General features: G+C 44.5%; 1 protein-coding gene across 7 annotated transcripts in view; it reads left to right on the top strand.

The window, feature by feature from the left end:
* Positions 1–4,167: 4,167 nt before the first annotated feature.
* Positions 4,168–26,212, top strand: part of fgfr2 (fibroblast growth factor receptor 2) — a 38,019-nt gene continuing 15,974 nt past the window's right edge. For 2 of the 7 annotated variants that reach the window (XM_086258537.1, XM_086258536.1), the window contains exons 1-8: positions 4,168–4,795; positions 6,847–7,099; positions 14,076–14,333; positions 14,657–14,731; positions 18,672–18,841; positions 20,504–20,627; positions 24,993–25,183; positions 25,466–25,604. In XM_086258537.1, coding sequence (XP_086114663.1) covers positions 6,922–7,099; positions 14,076–14,333; positions 14,657–14,731; positions 18,672–18,841; positions 20,504–20,627; positions 24,993–25,183; positions 25,466–25,604 — 1,135 coding nt within the window. In that variant the 5' untranslated portion in view covers positions 4,168–4,795; positions 6,847–6,921. The remainder of the gene's footprint in view (positions 4,796–6,846; positions 7,100–14,075; positions 14,334–14,656; positions 14,732–18,671; positions 18,842–20,503; positions 20,628–24,992; positions 25,184–25,465; positions 25,605–26,212) is intronic. The other 5 variants (XM_086258535.1, XM_086258533.1, XM_086258534.1 and 2 more) reach the window with 4 other exon arrangements.

Genomic DNA, 26,212 nt, shown 5'->3' with positions numbered 1-26,212 from the left:
GCATTCTGTTACCTGCTGAGGAGGCGGAGAGGGCGGCGGAGGCCTGGGTGTCCAGATGAGGTTATTATAGCGTATCAGTGATGCCTCCTGAGGTAAAAGCAGAGTCTGTGACAGCGTGAGATGGCTCAAGTCAGGCAGTATGAGAGTCCAGCGCTAAGATCTGACCTCCTGGGTGGAGAAAAGGCATATATGATATGATGACATTTTCAGGCGCACATCTAAAACTGATTTCTGCTTGTCTGTTTCGAATGCCCCCTAAACTTTCCCTTCACACCTTCTGTCAGGGTCCTCTTACATCGGCACACGGCTGCAGAGGAGCTACATGGTTCAAATTAGACCCTGAGGTGTGCTTTTACTTCTTCCTTCTCTCTCTCTCCAATCCCCCCCAACACTTATAGCTCCGCGCATTTGTTTCATATTTTGCTCAGGATATGACTCACTCACCCGGCTGATGTTTGATGTTTTAATTATGCAGTGTCAGTGATACACTGGGAGAAAAATGAGGGGTCTTTCTGGCTAAGATTTGGAACAGGGAAGTTGCAATAACATATCGCTGCCATTCATGATTAACTGCAGGACCCTCAAGGAGGAAGAAAGCACGGTGTTCAAAAGGAGAACAAGTCTGTTTTGTGTTCTCAATGGCAAATATCTCTGTTACGCTTCTATAGCATTCAGAGGGACACAGGGAGGAGTTTGGTGCTCTGGCTCTGTTCAGTGTGAGGGAGTGGATTGTCTATGTGCCACTGCAGTAAAAAAACAACACAAAAAAACACTGTATAATGGATGATTGACTCCAGCAGAGGCGTGCACGGCAATCATTGCTGCGATCACTAATACAGCACTGTGAGGATTTGTTGTGCAGACTGTGGCTGCCTAAAATAGACTTTTATGAGACATGATATTTCATGAATTGTTAAAAAGGAAAACGATAGAAACACATTCCCGAGACGCAACTGTATAAAAAAAGCAAGACGGCCCACAGCGATGCTAGCCTCTCTGTGAGGCTGCTTAAAGCCTTGCAAAAAAGGAAGTTTTCACAGGACTCTGTGTGAAAAGCTAAGCACACCCCATATGTCAGTAGTTTCTAGAACCAGCAATAACTTGAAGTGATTATTTTTAGTGTGTCTCACATCTTTGTGGAGGAATTGTCATTCTTCTTTACAGCGTTGCTTCATAAACTAAAGTGCAGAACAAATTAGATGTGCGTTCAAACGCAGTGGATCTCAAATTCATCCTCTGGGGAGCATGAATGTTTTTTCTAGCAGCCCATCAAGGAGTTGTAGAGATTTTCATCTGGAGTAAGTGGTCAGCCAATAACACACAGTGGTCCATATTACCGCTGCTGCCAAGGTGAGGTCAGGGGAGGTCTTCTTGAGCAATGATTTGAGTCTACTGCCTCATCTATTGGAAAACCACGAATCAATAAATGTGCGAGAAAAACAAATTCAGATATTTTAGAGCAGAATGTGTGATGTTTTATGCTAAAGAGTAGATAAAGGTTGTTATACTTCTACATGCTATTTGAATAACTGGGCTCTTAAAGCCCTTATGCAAACATATTTTATGCATTTATTTTGTTGTTTTTTAATTGGCTAATACTGTGATTTATTCTCAAAAGCTGCCAGGTTCATATTTTTCACATGCACCATCCATTTTCTGAGCTGCTTATCCAACTAGGATCAGGCTGTTCCCTGTCCCAGCTGACCTGAGGGAGCGCGACGTTCATCACGCTCAGCTCACCCATACATCACATGGTTAACACAGAGACAAAAACAGCACTTCACTCTCCTGTCCACACCTACAGCTAAGTTACAATCAGCAGTTAACCTAACAGGAAGAGTATGCAAACTCTGTGGAGGGAGATCCCAGCCAAGCACCCGGTTTGAACCCAGAATATTTTTGCTGTAAGGTGACAATGCTAACATCTGCACCAGCATGCAGACGTACACAGTTCATCTCATCAGACTTTCATACTAATACTTTCATGAAAAGATGGGACATCTGGGTGTGATCCAGGAATCGCTGTTATTCATCCCTCACATCATCTCAGATTTGCATATCAGGATGAGGTAAACATAATGACCTGTGATTGGCTCAGAGCAAAACCATCAGTTGCAGCTTCAGTTCTCACAGCAATAAGAGACGTTCTGGCATTAACATATCACTGGGCAGCCATTCCAATAAGCTCACCTCCTTACGAGTTCTATCAACAATGACGAGAAATCAATATATTCATCTAACATGCTGATTACAAGCTACTAGCTTGTTATTTCCTTCCCTGCATCCAAACACTGTGGTTGCTGGCACAGGAGGGAGAAAAAACAAAACAAAAAAAGAAAAGATTGGAAATGAAGAGGGCCAATGACAGGTTGACGGATACCACAACACCAGGGCACTGAGTCCATCCCGTCCTCCGTCAAAGCCCCATGAGAATCTGCTTGATGAGGTTTCTTTCAAATGTGGGATGCCCGAGCAGTGGAAAATAAAGTGGGTGATTGTAAATAGACTTCTGTAGTGGGAGGAAAGAGTCACAGAGAGGGAGAAACGGTGGGGGGTATTTTGTGCCACTTGAAAAATGAGTCAAACTTTCCTTCCTCACCTCTTGCTCCCTCTGTATTTCTAGCCAACCTGTCAGCTCCACTGTTATCTGAAGGTTTTACTGGTTTTCAGGCAGAGGTGGGAGAGGAGAGAGAAACAGACGAGAAACTCTGCATTCACAGGACAAACCTTTTGCTGAAAGAAAAAAAAGCCTTATTAGTGCAAATTGAATGAAAGCGTTTTCCCTCCCTTGTTTAAAAAAAAGGGGCTCCTGCAGTGAAAGCGAGACAAAAATAAAAAGTCTGCAGAGATTAGAGTCTTCCACCCTCGCCTGTGTCTCTTTCAGAGCACTTGAACGCCTGAACCAATGCAGGAGACAGCTTGAATCAGTGGGGGACAACTTTTGTTGGGCCGACCTTCAGTTTCTCTCCGGGTAGCTGCAGACAGAGCTGTTCATTTATAGGAAAGTTATAAACAGAAGTTTTTTTCTAAACTCCGCAGCCTTGCAGAATATCATAAACCTCCCCCTCTCTTAAACTGTGATTCACTTCTTATTGCTTTCATTTATTGTTCTGTTATCACGAGCTATGAGAAAGATCTCTTATTTAAAAATGTGCACAATAGTATGAAACAGTAAAGGTTCAGACGCAGAGAGAATGTTTTCAGTGATATATCAGTATTACTTGGACTGCTATATTAGTGATGTTTTCTTATCCCAACTCTAAAAAAGTTGGGACGCTGCGTAAAATGTGAATAAATACAGAATGTAATGATTTATGACCGACACAAACTGTGTGGAACTGAGAAAATGTGACATTTTAAGGCCATTTAGAATTTGTTGGCAGCAACACCACTGTGTAGCATCCCCTCTACTGTCTGTAAACATCTGGGAACCAAAGAAATGAGTTGCTGGACATTTTGAAGGATTTTAAATGGTGCTGATTCTGGATCATTTTCACATATCTTTCACTTCTTTGCATCATAGGGCTTTGCACTGCATGGTGAGCTGTGGTCACAGACAATTTCTGGCAGTGTTCCTCAGGTCATACAGTGATTTCTATGCCTGTTTTTAATGCCGTGCTGTCTGAGGTACCAGAAACCACAGGCATCAAATACTGTCTTTTGCGCATGCTCTGAATCCTATTATGCCCTGCAGATGATGAGATATTCAAAGTCTTTGCAATTTTATATTGAGGAACATTGTTCTAAAATTGTTCCACAATTTGTAGACATGGTTTTTGTAGTTTGGTGAACCTCTGCCGATCTTTCATTCTGACTTCAGTTTTCTTGCTCTAAATCACTGTACACTATTTCTACTTTGAGAAACTGATCTGAATATTCTAATACTGAGTCTGCAAGGATGCTTCACTACAGTCTACGTTGTGTCACGTCTTGGCCACTGAGCGGCGTTGCGGTCTGACAGCTCGGCAGAGGAGCAGTGGCTCTCGCATTCCCACTCTGTGTGAACGAGTCGAGCGCGGGGCAGGCAGTCAGGCAGCTCTGCAGTTTGATGGGCGGAGGAAGGCAGGGCCCGAAAGCAGTGCAGGCACAGGCTCGAATTACACTCGGGGTGCTCGGGACAGGAGGAGGGAGGGGGGGTGATGACACGCACTGGAGGGAAGGAGGAGGGCGGTGTGTGTGGAGACGTAAGGAGGAGAAAAAATCTAGTAAACCTGACAAAGCGTCTGAGTAACAGAGTGAAGACTGTCGGCGGAAGAAGTAGACGCGAGAGACGCTCGTTTCACCGAGAGGACGCACATTCACGGATTTTACGAGGTGTTTTTTTCTCCTTGCAGTGGACAACTATTCTCTTCTGCCCTTTAGAACTCGTCCCACGTACGTGGTAGCTGCAAACTTTCTGTTGAGTTGACAAGTGCGCTGTTCGGGGAACACTGGGCAGTGTTTTGCGCTTTGGAAGAAACTTGGTGACGAGAGGTGGAAAGTTTCGAGGGGGGGACAGCGATATGGTTTTACGAAGTGTTTTGGAAGGATAACGCGTGTAAACCCGGATTTCTGTGCATGGCATTGGTCTACGCTGTCAGTCGGGTTTGGAATATATCTTCAGATCCGAGCTGATGCCGGCTGATTGTGGAATAGTAAGCTGAAGAAAAAAAAAGCCAGCGCCTCGATTTTTTTCCCTTTTTTGCCGCTGCATTGTATTATTGGAGACATTCCTCCCTCTGGATTCAGCTCATGCTCTCTCCTCCCTTATCTGTGCATGCCAAAACAGAGATCTCCACGATTTTAGTCCTCCCTGGTAAGTGTTCTCTGCATGGGATAAAAAAAAAATATCTAATGCGTCTTCAGAGCCTCATCTGTCAGGGTTCCTGCTGCCATACGCGATAGTGGAAATGCGCTTCCACGGTTTGTGCAGTTATTTATTTTTTTACAGCTGCACGAAAAAACCCCTGAAAATTGTTTGTTTGTAGTTTTCTAACCAAAAGAGTTTCCAGAAGACGACGAAGTGCGTAAAGTTCTTAAATCTTAAAGTTTTTAAATTTTAGTTTCATATTTTCCTGGCATGCATTAAAAAAAACCCAATTTGTTTTTTTTTTCTTTTTTTGCACGTAAAAACTTATTGCTGTGAACTTCATCTTTGTTTATTTAAGACGCGAGAGGAGCCACACAACACCTTGCATCATCACTTTAGGGCCCATTAACAAGTGTCCGGGTTATTTATTACTTTGGTAAATTTTCTACATTGCATTTATGGTGCCAATTACCCCGTGACCGCTGTTGTTTTTTCACTGCTTGGTGCCGGAGCCCTAAATCACCGAGGAGCTCCAAATGAGCCCCCCTCATTGTGGAAAAAGCCAACTGATTTGAATTTCAATCGGGGATTCAATCAGTGCCAAGAAATTTCATTGAAAGCTCGAGTTTTTAAATGAAGGCTTGGTTATGTATGAGGCCGAGCTCTCAGTGGGTCCCGTTTTAGAGTGGATTATATCACGTATCACTATATACCGTTTACTTCTGAGTTTTGCGCATTAATTTTCTCTTTTTCCAAATCGTTTCTGTTGTAGGTTATTTATTTGACGGCTGTAGAAAAATGTAGTATTTGTATTGCTCTCTTTAAGCAGCGTAGCACAAAAACACCCCCACATGGAGGCTTTTTTGGTGGGGGCGTGTTATCTGGGCTCTTTTCGTCCTGCAGAAGTTTTTAGACAGCGGTGATGCCAGTAGTACTTGATTGGTGCACTGATTCGTTTACTTTTCATCAATAATTCATGAGTCTGGGCTGTCACTATGCGGAACTGGGTACTCTAATTGCAAAATTCACACCGGCGCATTTCTCTAATAAAGTTAAGACGTCGGATGAACTCAAGCATGCACGCCGACATCAGGTGCGCGGTCACCGTCCGTGTCCCGCAGTCCCCCGCCCCCGAGCGGTTGAATGAAAGATAACTCGGCATGTGCACGTCTTCTTTTTCGCCCTCTAAAAGTCAAATTACATTTGTCTTTGCGGGTGAAACCAATCGATACTTCCAGCTGGAAGAGAAGGAGCTCAGGGAAGCGTGACTTAACCAAACCTCCAGAGACACTTCGCCGCGGTTGAACCGCAGATGTCTGGCTAAACGGAACGATGTGTGTGTTTGTCCCCATGTTGCAATATCGCTTTTTTCAATTAAAACCGTACGGCTCTCATAATCAAGTCCTGGGCATGCAATAAAAGCTCTTACGAATGCGATTAACACAAACACAACAGCGCGGGCAACAGGTTTGGTGCATCTGTTGCGCATAAGCGGCGTCCAGCGGAGAAACTGGTGCCACACTGGCTGCTGCTGCTTTGCCTTTTCTGCACCAGCGACTTTTGAAAACATATAATGACTGATCTGTTACAAAAGAAAACGTAATATTAGTAATTTAGCGGGGAAAATGAGCAGCGTGGAACAGGTGATGCTCTTTTTTTCATTAGATTCATGTGAGATTAAATAAATGCTAGAAGTCTGGGGGACGTGAGTGAAACGGCTCCTTTGACACTAAAATTTAGAAGAGGGATGTTTGAGTTCGTGTTCTGAAATATATGTCAGTGCGTACAGATCAAAACTAAAGGTAGATGCGGGGCGGCTCTGTGTGGGCTGCCTCACCTTTCAGGTATGTCTGTGGTGTGGCTTGTTTGACAGCATTTTGAAGCACTTGGTGACTCTGTTGTTTCAGCTGTCTCTCACTTTTTACGTGGCTCAAAGAGCATCTATGAATTAAGATGAACCATTTTGACTAAATCTGTCTTCTTGTTCTCTCCCCTTGCTGCCTTTCACACTTCTGCCTCTTCAACCTGTCTCCCAACTTCTTCCCCTTACCTCCCAGCCCAGGTGATTGGGTGAATTCCGGTGAGTGACAGGCCAACCCTGCAGCAGTTGATGGTTGGGCGGACCCCCTCAGATGGGATCAGTGTCCAGGGGGAGGTGGAGAAGGGGGGTATGGGGAGCGCTGTCCCCCAATAGCGGGATGGCCTCGTGGGCCTGGCTCCTGGCCGCTGTCCTGCTGTCCCTTTTGACTGTCAGCGTGGCCCGGCCGCCCCTTACTGCCACCAAGGGGGAGGCCACTCTGGAACCTGAAGGTAAGCAGTGAGGGGCTGTAACACGGGGTAGGAGAGGGGTGGGGGGGGACCCACATTTGTTTGCCTTGTTTTTCAAGAGCAGGCACCAGTTTGTCAATAACTAAATAAATAAATCCACCCTTCATCCTATTTTTGTTTACTTTTGCATCCTTCCCTTCAAATTCTTGTCATTTACTCACATTGAGGTGGATAAGAATCCAGAACTGGCCCGTGATACAGTTTCTATATTTTATACTCTTATTTATTTATTTATTTTGTAACTTTCGGAGTTTCATGCAGAAGCACAAGTTGTTGTTTTTTTTCATTTAACTTCCAGTAAAAGTTAAAATATTGGAAAAGAGACAACATTTTAGAGGGAGAAATATAAATAAACTAAAGAGAAGCAACTAACCTTGGCATGGCCGACCTCTTGTTTTCCTCACTGAGTTCTAATTCGCACTCTTTTTGTTTTATTGTTCTTCTCTGTGCGTAGCTTACTGAGCTATACTTGAGCTGTAAAGCCTGGTTTGTGTCTCTGTTTGGAGGGAAAGTTGTGAAGAAGGGTGGCACAATGTTTAACCCGGCATCTCTCTCATGACCTTCTCGCCTGGAAAGAGATTGAGATGGAGATTTAGAGTTCTGGTCTTTGCTTTCTTCCAGTCACGACTGCTGTTATTTCCTGTTCCTGCAAAGTTTGAATAATTGCTTTAAGCTATATAGTTTTGAGAAACATCTTAGTGAAAGGCTTTTTTTTTTTTTTTTTTTTAGTCTTTCTTTTAGGCTTCTCTATTTCTGTGTCTCTGGTCTCGGAGTCTGGTTAGAGACGAGTTAATTAGTTGTTTTGATGGATGGTAAGTCGCATTCCAAAGTCCTTTGTTCCCTGGCTTTAATCAGCATGCTAATTGTGAGTTAGGCCAAACAACAGAGCATCACTTTTAAGCCACCTCCCCCACCGTCCTTCTGTCTTTACACAAACACACACTGTACCTTTTCTCGGCCTTTGCCCTTGAGGTCAGGTATCAAACTTACCTACTTGGATGAGAGGCTGCCCGAGCTCTCCTCTCCTGTTGTTTTTGTTGTTCTGTCTCAGACTGTTTGGCTCCAAGCCGGTGAGTTCAGAGCCCCACATGGCCCGGACGCTACGCTACATGGCCACAGAGAGGACAGGGGGAGTTTTCCAGAGTTACAAAATCCCCCAGAAGAGCTCTAAGAGGATTTGTGCATATTTGACTTCTCCTTTAGATGGAGAGATTAGAGTGCTGCTGAGCAGCGATGAAGTCATGTGACTGGAGATTAAGTGGCCTGGGTGAGGTCACCTGAAGAAGAACAGAGAGGGCACAAAGAACCTGGTCTGCTTATCTGATTGTGAACCAATTTATCTGTTGCATGTTGCAAACAAATATTTATTTATTTAAATTATCATCAACAGCACCTTTGTGTGATTTTACTCAATGTGTTGTCCTCTTCAGTCTGTTGCTTTCTTCCATTCACTAATACTGACAGGACACTATGGAGTCACCTGTGGGATGCAGATGTTAGAGAGAGATGGACTGACTTGTCCTACCTACCGTAACTGTCTTGAATACCCCCCCCGCCTCCGTCCCCACACCCCACCCAGAAAGGTTAAGAATTCTCAAAATTTGAATTCTCGCTCCCCTCCCCTCTGCCCTGCAGACGTGCTTGTGTCTGTGGGAGCAGTAATTACTTTAGATTCATCAGATTGCATATCAATGTTGTCTCTATACAGCCTGCCCCTGCACCCCTGGTGGTGGCCCTGGTAGTTTGCCTATCTGTGGCTGTTACAATGGAAGAAGCGGACTGAACGTGCTGTTTAATGTCTTCACACAACAGGCTTATTGTTGCCACTGTAGCCACTTCAATATGGGAACGTTTACCTTGTCCAGGCACGCTCTGTTTGCACATTGATTAAAATACTCTGAATGACAATGGCAGAAAATACACAGGCATTTTTCTGCTCTTTCAAGCCACTCTTCTTGCACATAATGCGGAATAAATGTGGCACCAGGCGCACTGGAACGCAGGCTGACAAAAGTCAGCTCATGGTTTGGCTTGACTTTCATGTCGTCCCCGCCTGACTGTGTTCTTCAAAAATGCTCTGATCAGCATGGAGGCAGCGCTTCAAAATAGTCGAGCGGTTAAATAAATATAGGCTCCATTATGCATCAAGGAAGATTCTTTGATGCCTAGACAGGCACACGAATGGGATGGATGCTTGTTAACAACACACTAGTTGCTTTTCCACAGTAGGAATGTAATTGCTCTCTTGGCTTTCTTGCTGCATCGTTCCTGCTTTCACATGTACGCTGCGCCCTTTTAAACCAGTCACACAGTCGGCACATGTTAAACAAAATGGGATTACAGTTTTCTGTCTCAGCGTGTGCATCCGTGTGCGAGGTGTTGCTCATAACCGATCTGTAGCACTGTGCTATCTGCACAGTAGGAGTGCAGCTGTAAAAGTGTAAAACTGTCAGCTGGCCAGTTAATGACATGGATTGTGGGTTTAGATGTGTGGCGATGGCAATGGAACTGAACTCTAAACAAACACAGTGTGTCAGTCGGTGTGTGTGTGTTTGGGGGGGGGGCATTGGGGTTTAATATACAGCTTTCACACAATGGCTTTTACTAGCCTGCCGTTAGCTGGTGTTAATCTTGTAGGTTGGAGTGCGTTATTTGCTTTAGCTTATGTGCCAGAAAATACCATGTCACTCCACCGCTCACTCTCACAGCTGTCTGATAAGAGGCTGGGAAGAGCCGCTACCTGTGCCAGCCTGTTTCGTCAGACCTCCATGCGCTGTCTGGTGTACTTCAGGTGGTAGACGGCAAAAAAACCCCACCTTTCCTATTAAGTGTGTGTGTATATATGTGTGTGTGTGTGTGTGTGTGTGTGTATATATATATAAAAATAAAGATCCGTGGCCTCATAAAAGTGTAAAAGGTCTAGATCACATTGTTATTTGTTTTTCTCCTTTCTCTCACAAGCTGAGGTCACATTTGTTATCTGCGCATTATGAAGATTTTTGAAAAGGTTACTTAACCACTTAATTGGTAACCATAACGATATTATTGAGTTAAGGAACAATGCTGCGTTACAGGCAAATTTAATGTGATTAGGGTGATGCAATACATTTATATTGTACTCTTTCTGCCATTAGCCCCACCCCTCCTCAGTAGCCCCCCCGCCCCCCAGAATTACCACCTCAATTTAAAAAAAAAATAAAAAAAAATTAAAATCAACAATACAAAGGGATCAAAATTAAAAAGAAAACTAAAACAACTCAAACTTGTCCATGCCACTGCAGCAGCACATTGATTTGTTGTACAGCTTTAAGAATTAAGCACTCAATATGTTTTTCTTAACATAAAATAACTTGCATAAGACAAGTGTTTTTATAGTCTACTGATCTGACAGATTATCATTAGATTGTCGTTACTGTTGGCTTCAGCGTGTCCTTCATCTGACTTGTTATAATCTCAAGATTAATGCAATGTTTCTGAGGGTCACTACTGCTACATTCAGCCTAAGAAGATTGTTGTACATAGTGTCCAAAGGGCTAAAGGGGTCGTGTGGGGTTCAGGGAAGGCCTTGATGAGGGGGTGAAGGGGTGAGCGAACTCGAGGGGCTGTTGCCATGGATGCTTGCAGGAGCCAGTTCACGGAGCTGCTCCTTTGTCATAAAAAAAAAGCAGAGGAGGGATTTGAATCTGAAAGGACACAGACATTAGAAAAGGGGTAGAGACAAAAAAGGGGGAGAAAAGTCCTGGGATTTAAGTACGTGAGGGGGTTACAGAGGAAGAAGAGAGGGGTAAAAAGAAAAGAGGAAGGATAAGAAGGGCAGTGGAGATGATGTGATTTGAGCACGTGTATGTGAGTGTCTGTGTTGGACTCCATGCATGCTTAGTGTGCGCCTTTGAGATGGCAGTCATTACATTTAGTCTTCGATCTCATTTTGCAGAATGAGGCAGGGAGGAGATGGGAAGATAGGCCTGGAGGCAAATGTGCCTCTCTGAAGAAGTCAATTCCTAAGATCAGAGAAAAAAAACGTTGCTCTTGCCTTTTACCAACATTTCTGTGGGGATCATGCCAACTTGATAGATGGACAGATGGGCAAGCAGACATTAAAGGGACTTTGGTGAGAATCGCTTGCTGCATTTAGCCACACATACACACACACACACACACACACATGCACATATATTCGGATTGTGAGACTTAATTATTGCCAGCAAAAGATGGTGCGACTGAGGATGAGAAGAGGGAGCGGGGATAAGAGGGGCTGAATCTGTTCCACCTGATGGACACTTGTAATGGCTGTGCATGAGAGGGAGAGAGATGGAGTTTGAAATGTGCTCCAGGAGAAGAGAGGAAAGTGATAGGACTGTGAGAGGGTGGGAAGAGGAGAAAGCTGCTTTAGAAAGAAATTGAGAAAAACGTGTGTGTGTGTGTCTATGTGTGAGAGAGAGAGAGGCTCCCGCCTCCTCCTGTTGTGCAGAAGGGGGATGAAACTTTGCAGAGATGAGAAAATCTGCAGTGAAGTGTTTCAGCTCTTACACACAAGAGGCTACAAGAGTCCATGTACACATGCTGAGAGTAAGTGTTTCACCGGAGCTGTGCATTTAGATAACATGTTTAAGATTCAGTTCTGTATCTTTATTTTCTTAGTTTGTCTACAAGTTAGTTTCTGCATTCTGTGTGTGTGTGTTTACATGGGGTTAGATGACACAGGTTCCCATGAAAAATCAGGTATGCTGGAGGTGTCAACAGGTTTGGGAAGGGTCGAGGTTAGGTCAGCAGGGTCGTGGTGGGTGTGGATGTGTGTAATCAGAGGAAGAAGAGGGCAAAGCGGAAGGAGAGGTGAAAGAGCAGCAGGAGGAGGAGGAGCTGATGGAGGGGCACAGATGGACACAGCAGAGAAAAGAAAATGATGAAGACAAATTCAATCACTCACACACCAAATGGATAAATTCCTGCCCTTCCCTTTTCCTGTTTTTCCTTCCAAACTTGCGTACCCTTCTTCCATCGCTCCTTCATTTCCAGAACTATCCCTGTGATATAGAAAAAACCCCTCCAAGCAGTAATAACATCACACTGAATGCCTCCAGTGTGGAAAACCACATTGTAAAAGGTAGCGGAGACAGCTCCCATCAATCAGCACAGGAGCTCCACCTCTTATCAGACCACACACTCGGCCCTGGGTGCCAAAGGGGGGTTTAATCACTTCCGGTTTGAAGGAGTTAAGAGGGAAAAACAAGACAATGCAGGAACCGTACCTGTGTGCGTACGTGCCTAGGGGCAAGAGGTTTGCGCACATACCTCAACTCCAGGCTTGTGGCGGAATGACTTTCCCTTCCTGTTGTACGTGTGTGTGCAGGTTTACGTTACATTTTACACAAACATAGGAAGCGCAGAGGTGTATAATGAGGGTGGGGTGTCGGTGAAAAGGTGCATTGAGGTACAGGAAAGGCAGGGAGTGCCGCTGCCTCTGTAATTACACATATCGGACTTCAGCTAAACGCTCTGCATATACCACCATCGCTGGCTTTTTTTGTACGCTTTTCCATTGTTGCGACTTTCCTCCCTCGAATCTTTTTAATCCCTCTCATTTTTCACCTTGTTCCCACTGAAGACGTAAACTTGTGAACATCTGCATTATAGAGAACAACACTGACTAAGATCAGTCTGCAATCGAGCTGAGTGAACACATACACGTGTGCATGAATGTGTGTGTGAAGTTTGCAACGTGCCCGGGGTGACTGGAATCGACTTGAGCATATACGGCAGAACCCAGCTTAGGTTTTTCCCTAGTTTGCTCAGCGTTCCCAAACTGTCTCAATGTGTGTGGATATGTAATCCATGATGATCCTGATGTAGAAGTGCAGTCTCAGCTATGGAAATTCAGAATTCTCTCTTTTTTTTTTTTTTTTTTTTTTTTTTTTAAAACATGTCGGGTGTTCATCTTGCTCCGTCAGTGCAGATGTACGAGTCTGAGAACAGTGTGTGCACACGCACTCGCAGGCAGGCTTGATTTTTCTCCCAGAAATGAAGAGTTCTATGCACTTTGGAGTAGAGCGCTGAGTTTCTTGCTCTCTGCCTTGGCTGGCAGGAGCTGAGGCTGTAGATCTGGCCGAGCTGTAGATCCTCCATGGCCATGTTGTGAAAGAGAACGACGACAAGAGAGATGGAAAACAGAAGAGTCAGGCTGCCGCCAGCTCAAGGTTTTTCGTAGCTTAGGTGCACAGTCAGTACCAGAGAAATGCCAAGACAGGAAAAAAACAAAACAAACCCCCGTCCGATCCCATCCCCGCCTCCCCCCTCCCACTTCCCCTGCCTGTCAACTACTTCCGTCTTAGACTTTTCTGGATGCTTTCCTTTCTGATGGGCAGACATTCTGGAGTTGTATTACCTTCCCTTTTTCTTTTTTTTTTTTTTTTTAAACGCTGCAGAAATGTTTCTGCATTGCTCCTACTCACCTACACACACTGCTTGGCATCTGCACTGAAACAGATGGATGGCTGGGGAGGGGTGTTTCACCACAAAGATGTCCATTTCACAACTGTTCGCAAAGCTTGGATTGTTTTCTTTGGTTTTGTTTTTATTCCTTTCTCCTTTACACACAGCTATGGCCATAACTGCATGCACTGAATCTATAACAGCCAATCGTCTGCACACTTCAACAGATCTAGGTTTCCAAGGGTCTCATTTTAAATGACTGGGAGTTTGTAAAGATGTGTTGGTGTGGCGGTTTGAAACGTGGGCCTCCTCTTTTCTGTATTGCTCCTCCTGCATAAGTTGATTTAAATGCATCCGTTGGGTTTTTTTGGTGTTTTTTATTTCTTTCTTAAATTGCTTATTTCTTCCTCTCCCACCTCTCTTTCCTCCTCCTCCTTGTGCACCCTCTTCCTTCCTCATCCTTTACCCCCACCCACCTTCCCCGATCCCCTTCGACCTTACCCCACTCCTCCCCACATCTGCTCTGCAGAGGCGTTGAACAAATACCAAATTTCTAAGCCCACGGTGTGCTCAGTGCACCCGGGGGAAGTGCTAAAGCTCAGCTGCCCTCTGCCAGGGACGGGGACCATCACCTGGACCAAAGATGGCAGCTCTCTGGGCAACAACAACCGCACGCTGATAGAGCAGGAGGTGCTGCAGATCCGTGACACCACGCCCAAGGATTCGGGCCTGTACGCCTGCACCAGCGTGGGCAAAGACACAGTCTGCTTCATAGTCAATGTCACAGGTGAGTCAGGGATCAGGCAAGGTTAGGACAGGTCAGGATGTGAACTTTAGAGAGAGGATTGGTCTGTGCTTGGTGTGGATCCAGGAAATGGCCATGGAGTAGATGTGGTCAAGGATGAGCAGCCTGAAGCTCAATATATAGTGTGTGCGCTTGTATAACAACAGTAACTTACAATCATATTTTAATATTAAAAAAAAAAAATGCCCTCACGCTATTGATTCCTTTAAAACTGTGTTGCAGTGTTGTAACATGGAAATTGCTACATGTGTGTCTGTGTGTGGGGTGCAAAAAAGGATGGCAGTAACCGTGGTTACTCTGTGCAGATGCCATCTCGTCGGGGGATGATGAGGACGATACAGAGCGATCGGAGGACACTGGGGCGGATGGAGAGCAGTTAAGTGAGTATGGGAGGAAACCAAAGGGGGTATGAATGAGTTCGAGATGCTCTCCCTTTCCTCACCAGGTCGCGTAGATTAGGCACCCCTGAGCAAGATGCCTTAAAGAGACAGTAGTAACCCGTTTCTTCACCGATCTGACATCTTCCAACTTCTCCGTTCAATAATTTTCTCTGTTTCCTGACATTTGTTCCATCGTTAACTCAAGCTTCATTCTCCTACCAGTTACAGCTATGTCTCCATGACACTTTAAATGCACATTTTGGATGCAGAGAAGGCTAAAGCAATTAACTAATAGCATATTTGCCCATATCAAATAACAAAAAGTTCAGTTTAAGGGCTTTAAAATTAGCACATACCATGGTTTGAGTGCTCTAGTCTGTTAAATACTGAAGAGTCCCTAAGAGCATGTCAGAACTTAAGTGTGGGATGCTGATTGTGATAGCCAAATACTTAGAAAGGCTTAATCCCCAAGCGAAATAATCTACTTGGCTTTGTCAGAGTTTGTTAGCAGAAGTGAGATTCTGTGATTATGATTAAAGCAGCACAGACAGTGGATGGTCTTTATTTGTTCTGGGAGTGACACCAAACTCTTGTCAAATTGGACTTTTAGCCATATTGCTGCTATTCTATACATTAGTGTTCCTGAGATTTGCGTGCGCGTGTGTGTGTGTGTGTGTGTGTGTGTGTGTGTGTATTTCAGGCTGGACGCTCCAGGGGAGTGCAGGGATTCCTTACATTCTTCTAGCTTGTGTCTCACAGGTAGTCAGGCCTCATGGAGCCATCCTGTCAGCCATTTAGTCAGCTGGGCTCATCCATTATGAAAGATGCCCATCTGGACTCAGTTACCCACCTGATGGGTTTGTGTGTGTGTGTGCATGTGTGTGAGAAAGAGAAAGTTCTTTACCCAACTTTGTGGCGAGTATCTGGGATGTTTCTGCACGCGCGCATGTGCACGCTTGCGATCGCATACGCTCTCACGAAAAGGAGGCTGAAACAAAGTTGAGGGCTTCCACATCTTGTTAAACTTCTCCACAGGCGCTGCGTCTCATCGTGAGTTCTCCTTCTCCACTTTTGGGCTGACTGTAATTGCCTGAAATCCATTAAATATGTGGTGGTGATGGTTGGGGGGGGGGAAGCAGAACTCGAGCAAGAGTAAAAGGAAAAAAATGGTGGAGGGGAAAAGATCCAGCCACTCTGGTGGTAATAAGCTGTTTGAAAACAAAGGCGAAGCTGTTCTGGCAGTACAGTTGCATTTTCTCGCCGTGTGTGTTTCTGAAAATTCAAAACCAAGATTATTATTAAAAGAAAGGGGGGGGGGGGGGGGGAGAGGGAGAAAAAGAGGCAGGGGAGTGGGGGTGTGTTGGATCAGTACCAACTCTTTTCTGAGCATGGCGTGGAGCCTTGGCCTCGGGCCGAGAAGGAGGAGGGTGGGCGTGGGAGGGAAGGAGAGTGGAGAGTGAGGGGTGTAGCTTTATATTCGTGGCTTTATTTTCTGGATCGGGCAACACAGAGCATTTTGTTTAAACTTTGTACAGAAGACTGACGAACATATGCTAGTGAAGAAAAGATGGAAATTTGTTTGTTTATCAGCGGGGGGTGGTGTAATTGGAGAAGATGCAGAGGAGCCTCTACAGGGATCTGTGAGGGGAGCCATGCTTAGGGTGGTGGATGGAGGGAAGGGGGGCAGGGGGGACTGATGTCATGATTAAGTTGAAAAGCCACGAGGAGCTTCGCTCTAAGCTCGGGTCTAAATCATCAGACCTGTATCCTGTTTACAGTTGTGTTGTTTAGATGATTGCTCACTTTTATTGCGTGTTCCCTTTGGTAAAAGTTGTGCATCTTTCGAATTTTTATAAGGGAACTCCTCCCCGTCTCAGTTTTTACTTTGCTTATGACATCATCTTCCTTGTTGGGTGGGACTCAGCTGAAGAAAAGTTGATGTCATAAATCTAAGCGAACCAACCAGGATTAAACAATGTCTGAATCAAAACTTGATGACGATTGATCTGCCACTATCTTTCAGATCGAATTAAACCTTCCTCACATGTGTTAAACATATGTAATAACTCTTTGAAGCTTCCTTCGTTTGTTGCATATTTCTTTTTTGGATTTAGGAAATCCTGCCATCATGAAAGGTTGTCAAAATAAATAACAGCGTTTCGGCTTGATCAAGAAAAACATTACAAATTGAATGCTTTTATATCAAATTTGTCTTGGTGAAGAACCCATATGAACATGGTAAAAGTTGACATTTTAGAGGTACTTTGATTTGACAGATTTTTCCAGCACTGGTACTAATTTACCATCAAGAAAAATCACTTGTTCAGCTTGCACAGATGAACGGTAAACAGGAGGATATTGCAGCTTAACAAGAAATCATTTCAACAATGAAATACTTCTCTGGGACACTTGCAGATTTAGCTCTCTAGAGGAGCTTAGAGAGAAAAAAAAATCTTGACTCTCAGTGCCTGAGTTAGATAACCTCAGCTCACCCCAGGCCAGCTAAGGATAAACAGCCGTGAGCGGGGAGCCGGATGTGCAGGGCTTTGGGGGCGGCAGGGATTCCTGGAGGCCAAAGCGTTTGGGCCAGCGAGAGTTTGGCTTCATCTGAGGGCTTGTTGGGTTTGAAGTGCTATCCCTCCGGACAGAGAGCATGGGAAACTGCACTGCTCACCTTTTATGTCTCAACCTCATCTTCTGACCGGCTGCCAGTTTGAGGTCAGAGGTCGGTTTTGAGAGACGGGCTCACGATGGGTTAGTCTCCACCTAATCTGTCTCTGTCTGAATGGATGGAGTGATAACAGGGCGAGTGTGCGGAAGTGAAGCTGGAGGAAAAAGAAGAGCAGTGATAGTGAGAGTGAGGAGGAAGATGAAAGGGGTAGTGACTAATTATAGTGCGAGCACTTACTGTATGCATCCATTCAGGAAGGAAGAGCGATGTTTACTGACTGTACTTTCCAAATATGCTCGACTTGTCCGGTTGTTTAAGCCAGAGAAATGATTGGTGGCTTCTGCTGATAGTATGGGCGGGAAGGAAAGAGAGTGCAGGGAATAGTCTCCTTCAATTTAAGCTTGTGTTTGAACCAGTAGCAGTCTTATCTTTGGGTATTCCCTCTGTTACTTGCCATATGAGGGGGAAGTGATGGTGTGGAAGACCGTTTGGATTGTTGTTTGACTTGGAGTTTCTCTTCCCCTCCGAGTCCCATCTGCTTAGGCAATCACCCTCCCAGGTGCAGAGAAAAAAAAGAGGGGCGGGGGAATCCAGCTGACTGAGTGACTGAAATTGTGAGAAAAAGAGGAGCTGACAAATGGACGAAACACAAGCACGGTGACAGATTTCAGTAGGAGAAATAACGGTTGTCAGTTTGGTGTTGATATGAATCTGGACAAAAGTATGCAGCGAAAACTCTGATATCCTTCGTTAAATGTGACATTCATTTTCTCCCCTGACGGCACATAATGATTTTCAAAAGGTGATAAGCGTCCTGGGCCCTGCTGTCCATATCTAGCCAAGTGACAGGCAGATAAACAGGGCAGCTATGGTAATTGGAGGAAGTGGAGGGAGGAAAAAAGCTGCTAAGTGGAATGAGATGAAATTGAATGTGATGGTCTAGTTACCCTCCTGGCAACGCCCAGGCACATTCTCCCCTTAGAGCCGATGTTTTCCTCCCCTGCTACACCCCGTCGAGCCTGCAGGAAAAGTGTGTTTTTGTTGAGCTCTGTGAATGTTGAGCTCTGGTTTTTGTTCTGTTGGAGGGGGGGTTTGGGGTTCCCAAAGCCCTGGGAGTTTTACAAATGCTTCAGGTTTGTCTCTTCTTGCAGTAATTCTTCAAATGTACATGCCTTAGCCAGTCTGCAGTCCCACTGCCAAAATGTTAATGCCGAGGACATTATTAGGAAATCTCAGCCTCACTCAACACCAACTGTTCTCTGGTTGCAGGCGCGCCGTATTGGACCTCATCAGCAAAGATGGAGAAGAAGCTGCATGCGGTGCCAGCTGCCAACACAGTCAAGTTCCGCTGTGCTGCAGGAGGCAACCCCAAGCCCAAGCTGCGCTGGCTTAAAAACAGCAAGCCTTTCCGCCAAGAGGACCGCATGGGAGGGTATAAGGTAGGATAAACACTAATAGATCAGAATTTTTATTACTAACGTCAACTCACTTCCCTCTCTGGGTTTTGGCTGCTTTTCTGGGCTGCGGTTCTCATGGCCATTTTGTGAATTTTATTTGCAAGGAGAGCCTTCTCCTTTCAATACTTCCCTGAATGTCCTTTCACCCCTTTTCCACCCTTCGCTGGAGAGACGGGAGGAGGAAAGACAGAGGAAACGAGGGCAGGGTTTCTGGTGTGAAATTGGAATTGCTCATCCGTGCGCCTCTTCTCACCGGGATACTTTGCAGAGCCTCTCACTGTAACTTGACATGGTTCTATACCCCCAACAATTAGAAATGTAAGCCCAGGACATAAGGGTTAAATGCTCCTAAACAGTAATGCATAGAGAAAGTCGGTAGCGTCAGGTTTGAAATGAGTTCACAATGTTGAGGTAACTCGATCAGGGAGAACCTGTCCCACTGGCTTTAGGTTGGAGACTTATAGTGATTCCAGCTTGTTATTCTTTTGACCTGAAATATGATTTACAAATGCTATAGCTGAGCTTGTTTATATTTAAAATTCATGTGCTGTGCATGTTTACACCTTTGATTCCAGGTGTAGATTAAACTGGTGCTAGTCTGATACGCAATTTGGTTACAATTTGTTTTCTCTCCTTTAAATTCATCTTTGTCCCCTTACTGTATATGATGGAGTCGTACTGATGAAGTGCATTAATAATGCAAATGGACAGTTATGAAATTCATTTATGAAAAGACCCAGTGATGCTGAATGAGTCTGGGGCTCCTGGTTAATGACTTGTGGTTTATGAGGAAACACATTTCACTGCCAGGAAAGTTTAGGTGCAGATTAATGTTGATGTAGCCGCTAATGTTGCTTCCCGTTGGCTTTCAGCACACTCATTACAGCACGGACAAAAAACAGCCACGACGTGGCGGAAATGACACAGTCAAGCTGTCAAATCTACCGTGGACAGTTCATTTCTCTCTTTTTGTCAACAAAGGCAGGACAAAAGCTGTACCTGAGCCCAGCCCTGTAGTATAATCTCTCCATTGTGTGAAATGTAGGCCTGTACAAGCAGTGGCTACAGTGTCTCTTCAGTGTGCTGATGGAAACTCTATTGTCAACTCACACCTGCTGATGCCACACAGAGGTGAAGCTATTTTTGCAAATAAGTATGAATAACTGTATGTTTTTAAAATGGCTTTGACTACAGGATGGGGGAGACTAAATGAAATAGCAGTGGTTGACAGAAGAGGTAGACGGCTAACGTGGAAACACGCAGGGCAATGTTAGGCGTACTTGCAGTGTAAGTACTTCTTAGAGCACTCGGAACTTAGACGGTGATATAAACTGGGAAGCTTTCGCCATCAGGGTATGTAATCTGCATGAATAAAGAAAAGATTGTGACGTTGGAGAGTCATTTTGTTCAAATCTGACCTGAATATTGTTTGCACACCGGATCGTCTCGTTTCCTTAATGCTTCTTTTCAGATCCCCTCTGTCGTGTGCTCCTTTTTTTTTCTCTTTCCTCCTAGTCTTCACATTTAGCACCGGCTCTCGGTGTCTAATCTCTGCTCAGTGGCTCAGTATTTAATGACATGCACGTGATAATAAGTTGTGTGAGTTTCTGTCTGCGCATAACAAGAGACTGCTCCTTTACCCAGGTGCGTAGCCAGCACTGGACCCTCATCATGGAGAGCGTGGTGCCGTCCGACAAAGGCAACTACACCTGTTTGGTGGAGAACGAGTTTGGATCCATCAACCATACCTACACCCTGGATGTAGTGGGTCAGTACTACACACACTTAGGCTCAAAGTACACCTGAGAGGCTAACAAAGGAGGGATGGAGGAGGGGGAGGGCAGTGGGTGTTTCTCACAGTGGGAATAGAGCGTCTTCTGTGGAATTGCCCAGGTGCGCTCTGGATGCAGGTGGAGGTCAATGAGGAATGTGGAAGCTAAAGATGAATATGTCAACAGTTTTAATATGGCTATCAATAATTTATATAACAATATTTAATTTGTGTTAAGTTAAACATTTGATGATTTTGAAACTACTCGAAGAATTGAGTGGTGTCTCACTAATGTAGAAGATCTTCATTTGGCCTGAAAAACATTTTATTGCTCTATTTTTTTTGCCCTCTGTACAGCTGGTTGTCTCACTATTCAGCAGTGATTGAAGAAAACAATCAGACTTCAGCACTGTAGCCAGACTGACAGTCGGAGCTCTGTTCCTTTTACGTTAACTAGTAGTTATCTCATGAATTTCTTTACAAATAATTTAAAAAAAATACTCATAACCCTCTCACAGACATATCATTGCATACAGCTGCTTTGATAATTCTTTCTTGATTCTGAAGAATCTTGAAAGAGCAGTTGTGAAACAGCTAATTGATTTTCTGCAGAGGAAAGGCTTATTTGAAGTGTTTTAGTCAGGTTTCAGAGCCCATCACAGCACAGAAACAGCTTTAGTGAAGGTTACAAATGATCTTCTTATGGCCTCTGACAGTGGACTCATCTCTGTGCTTGTCTTGCTATACCTCAGTGCAGAGTTTGATACTGTTCACCACAGTATTTTGTACTGCGCTGCAGTGGTTTAAATCATGTCTAATAAAATCCAGTTTGTTCATGTAACTGGAGAGCCCTCTTCAAACACTAAGGTTAATTATGGAGTTCCACAGGGTTCTGTACTAGGACCAGTTCTGTTTACATTATACATGCTTCCCTAAGGCAGCATCGTTTGATAGCATAGCATACATTTTCATTTCTGTGCAGACGATACCCATCTTTGTGTCTAGGTGAAGCGAGATGACACACACCACTTAGTTAAACTGCAGGAATATCTTAAAAATATGAAGTCTAATTTCCTGGTTATAAATTCAGATAAAGTTCAGGTTGTACTTGTGTTGTAATTGGGGTTTCCCCTGTATTGTAGGGAATTTAGTGTCTTGCCACAACTGCTGTTGTGATTTGATGCTGTCCAGATAAAATAAAATAGGTTGTTTTTGTAATTTGTCTTGATATGTCAGTCCCAACGAGCTAAAACAAATGTTTAGTGTCTATTTAAAGGATAGTTTAATGCAAATTGCAAGAAAAAAATGTTGAACCTACTCATGTTTCTTACAAATTGGCCCCTGATGATGTCATGAAATGTCAAATTCTTGTCATTTAGTACAACTTACAAGTCAGTAAAAAGATTTGTGAATGATTTTATCATCTAGACTCTGAGACAACAGAATGCTGGCTGAGCAGTATCACAGGGTTCAGATCCACCTCAGTCAACCCCCTTTTCTGACCTTTGGAGTAAGACAGCAAAGACTGTTTTTCTGCTCAGTTTGCAAAATCGATTGTGCGGACAACAAGGGGAGTGGGATAAAGATAGTAGATAATGTAAGCCTGTGTGCTTGTGCAAGCGCACACACCAACTTTGATCTTAAATTGGATTTGAACCAGTTCTCCTTTGGCCTTTGCTGCGCATCATAACTTATCTGACATAGTAATTCTTCTACAGCCTAGTCAGTAAACCACAAATAATCAGAATAGACATGAAGCTGCAGCTGCTTGTTTCACTGAAGAAAATTTAGGGTGCTACACTCATGCATTTGTAGTTTATGGTTCTAGCTCTGTCACTAATCTTTAGCAGTCATGCTGTAATTGCACGCTCTTTTTATTAGTGCCTCCATGGTAATGATGAGTATTATTTTCACTGTATCAGATTTAGATCAAATACCTGAGGGTTTTAGCACAAAAGTGAACATACAGGCACACAAACATGTGGAGGTCGACACACGGGCGCAAATGCTCCCCAACTAAGGCCCCCTGCTCTGCTTCGCTCTGCACTTAGCTCAAGCTCTCCTTCAGACTGCATATTTCTGTTTTTGTTCTGTTTTATTGCAGAGCAGTAAACCCCCTCCATGTCTGGCTCCACAGCCACTGCCCCCTGCAACCTCTTGCTTCATTTTACTCCATTATAGCTGGTTGGACAGAATGGAGAGAGGGGGAGAAAGAGAGAAAAGGAAGGGAAGCAGGGACAGAAAATGCTGCTCTTATCTGTCTTTTTTTTTAAATTTTTTTTTTTGTCCAAATGACCTGCATGATCAGCTATTAAAACCAAAAGCAGCCAGTTTGCTCTGGTTCAAGCTGGGCTTTGGAGAAAGGGTTGCAAAGTGACAGCCATGGCAAGTGGAGAAATGAGGAGTTAAAAGAGATCGGGGTGGCTATGTGACATTTTGTGGGTAGCCCTGTGTCCTCCTGTGCTGTGCTGTGTTTTTCCTAAGCCCCTCCCTGACCTTCAGGTCACTGTGTGCCAAGCCACCCAGCACCCAAAGTTCATCAGACTTGAACGATGGAATGCCATCTCCTTGTTGTGACCCTGGTAACAACAACACATAAAAAATTAATGCGGGGTTTGCTTCTTCGTTTGTTTTGATACAGAGAAACCTTAACTTTGGCCTATTTTTCTGTTGCTTACTGGAATTTTTTCCAAATATGTCTTCTGCTTCCTTCCTTTAAGTTCTTGTACAAGTTCAATGGGGAAACTTCTAGACCCATAACCACGCGTTACACACTTTCCCATCCCTTGTGTTCATTTACTGGAGACTTGACCATAACTACTACCTCGTTAACTCTCACCCTAACCTTATTCTAAACTTAAACTGACCTTTCATGCTAAATCTTTATGATTTATGCTATGGGAACTTCCCAAAGCCAAATCTCCTCCATGTGACAGCATGAACAGACTTGTGTCCTCACAACATCAGATCTAAGAGTTTACACACACACACACACACACACACACACACACACACACACACACACACACACACACACACACGTGATATTCCTTTTTCTAATTTAAGAAAGAAAAGCTCCACAGCCTTTTATTGTTTGCGGGTTTCTCCCAAATCATTACGTGGCCTATTTTTCTCACACCACCACATATTCTGTCATTTAGTCTAAGTAGTCAGCTATGCAGCTCTAAATGCTCCAGCCAGAATTGGCACAGCTATAATAAAGTTTCAAGTTCATTTAAAGAAAAAAAGAAAAAGGAAAAAGTCCTTTGACTTGCCAACATGTTCCTCTGCGTGTGATTGTTTCACATTTTGAAATGGTTTTAAAGTTCTTTAAAAAGAAAATTGCCTCATAAAATGCTGTTCGGTATGTTTTACAAAGAGAGCACGAAATTCAAGTCGATCACCTCTCCCTGTTTTGTAAAGATCGAGAGGGTGCGGAGGCTCGTGAAGTATGGGAGAGGAGAGAAAATGGGGGCAAATAAAGAGAGACCATAAACAAGACGTGCTCTAGGAATGTGCAGAGGGGAGGAGGGAGGAATAAGGGGTGGGATTGATCTGATCTGACAGATGTCAAAAAGGTGGAGCGTGGAGACAAATGCAGACACATGGAAGAAGTCTCTACCTCTTAGGTTCTGCACTATCCATCTGTCGATCCCTCGTCTTTCCTTCCTTTCACCCTGCTAATTATTCCCCCCCCCTTTTTCCCCCTCTTTCTCTCTAATTCCCAGCCTCCACGCTCTGACCATCCCCCGTGACGAACCCCGACACGTATACATACACGGGCACAAACGTATTCACTACAGTTACCTTCAGGCTTTGTTTTGGAAAGGCGCTGCGGCGCCCCCGGCTCGGTGATGTCACTTTGTGCGTGTGTGAGAGTTTAGTGGCAGCGGGTGGTTGCTGTCAGTGTGGGGGTTGGTGGGCTCTTCATAGCGGTGGTGTTTGAAAGGGGGCATTGTTCCACAGGTCTCGCTCTGGGCAAATGTTTGCTTGTAAAAGAATGCAGATAAGTCGAGATGTGAGGGCGCTATGAAGATATTCCGCTTTCCGAGACGGGCACATAGTTTAGGTTAACCCCCAATGTGCGCCTCGATTTATAAAAGAAGTCCTCTACCTGATTTCTGTTTACTAGAGCTAGATACTCCTCTTTGTTTTGTTTGTAGCTTTCAAGAGCTTCTTAGATTTACACATCGGGATCACCATGATTATACCTGCCTGGGCTGCTCGGAAAAACCATTCACACTCGCAGTGCATAAAGCACAAATCAACGTTCACATTCTTAAACATCAGATTTAACTACGAGACTCTTAAAGGGAAGTGGCAGGCATTTAGACATGTTCTAATTTTCTTCTCTCTCAACAGAGCGGTCTCCTCATCGGCCTATTCTTCAGGCCGGCCTCCCGGCCAACACCACTGTCCACGTAGGAGAGGATGCCCGTTTCGTTTGCAAGGTCTACAGTGATGCGCAACCTCACATCCAGTGGCTAAAACATATCACTCAAAACGGCAGCCGCTACGGCATAGATGGACACCCCTATGTCAGAGTGTTAAAGGTAGGTCGCCTCACGTCCCCTTTTAGATTTTATTTCTGCGTAAACAAAAATCCTTCCCTCCGTTGTGGCGTTCTGCCAGTGACTCCAGGTGAATGTCAGCAGTCATATAAGGAACTAACTCTGTTTTTCCCCTGATGAAGTGCCAGGTTTTATCCGTGGGGATTCCTGCTTTCTCCTCTCTCCTGCAGATCCATATGCAGTAGCTGTAGTCGTGATGTTTGACTAATTCTGCTCATTCATTTGATGTGCGTGTCTAAGAATGTGTGTGTATGTGGATTGCAGCGTTCAGGCATTAACAGCTCAGACGTGGAAGTGCTCACACTCACCAACGTGACAGAAGAAGATGCTGGAGAATATATCTGTAAAGCCTCCAATTATATAGGCGAGGTCAGCCAGTCGGGCTGGCTGACTGTCATCACAGGTAACCTATGAGACCTGACTCACCTACACTCCCTCCCTACCTTCCGGTGTGGTTTCATAGGCTTCGATCCTGACTTGCTGTGCTGTGGTGGTCCTGCTGGTGGTCCCTTGGTTGTCCTGGTATCACAGTCCGTTTTCCCCCTTTATGTTGCGCCCTTGTGTAATAGCTGTTCCCCCACCCCCCGTCATTACCTGGGAATGGTGAGACCATGGAAGCACTGGACGAGCCCGCACACCTAGACATCAAAATTGACACAGCTAGCATCTTTTTTTCTGTGCGAGCTGTGTCAAGGTGATGCATGGTGTTGCAGTGTTCTCCATGCTCGCTCTGTGTTGTGCATGTGTCTAATGTGTGGTTTAGACTTGCCTTTTCTTAGCAGGTTCTGTGGGTGATGGGAACCTTTTGGGTATTTGTTTCTGGTGCACTTGTTCTGTTTTCCTCATGTATTTGGTGGCATATTGGGTTCCATCTGTGTCCTCTCCAGCCCCGAGTGTTCCCAACATCCTTTCCTCTAGATGGAACTGCAACGATGGATACTATCCAGCTCCTCTGATTTCTCTTTTGGTGCTGTGGGGTCTCATTTTTTTCTCTTTCTCTCTCTGTCCTTA

The sequence above is a fragment of the Aulonocara sp. 'chitande type north' Nkhata Bay genome, linkage group LG13 (assembly GCF_057382095.1).
Source record: "Aulonocara sp. 'chitande type north' Nkhata Bay isolate Kocher_YH1m ecotype deep benthic linkage group LG13, A_spYH_male_GT1.1, whole genome shotgun sequence".
In the NCBI taxonomy this organism is placed as follows: domain Eukaryota; kingdom Metazoa; phylum Chordata; class Actinopteri; order Cichliformes; family Cichlidae; genus Aulonocara; species Aulonocara sp. 'chitande type north' Nkhata Bay.
Note: the sequence above shows the minus strand (reverse complement) of the source record. Positions and strands in the feature narration are given on the sequence as shown.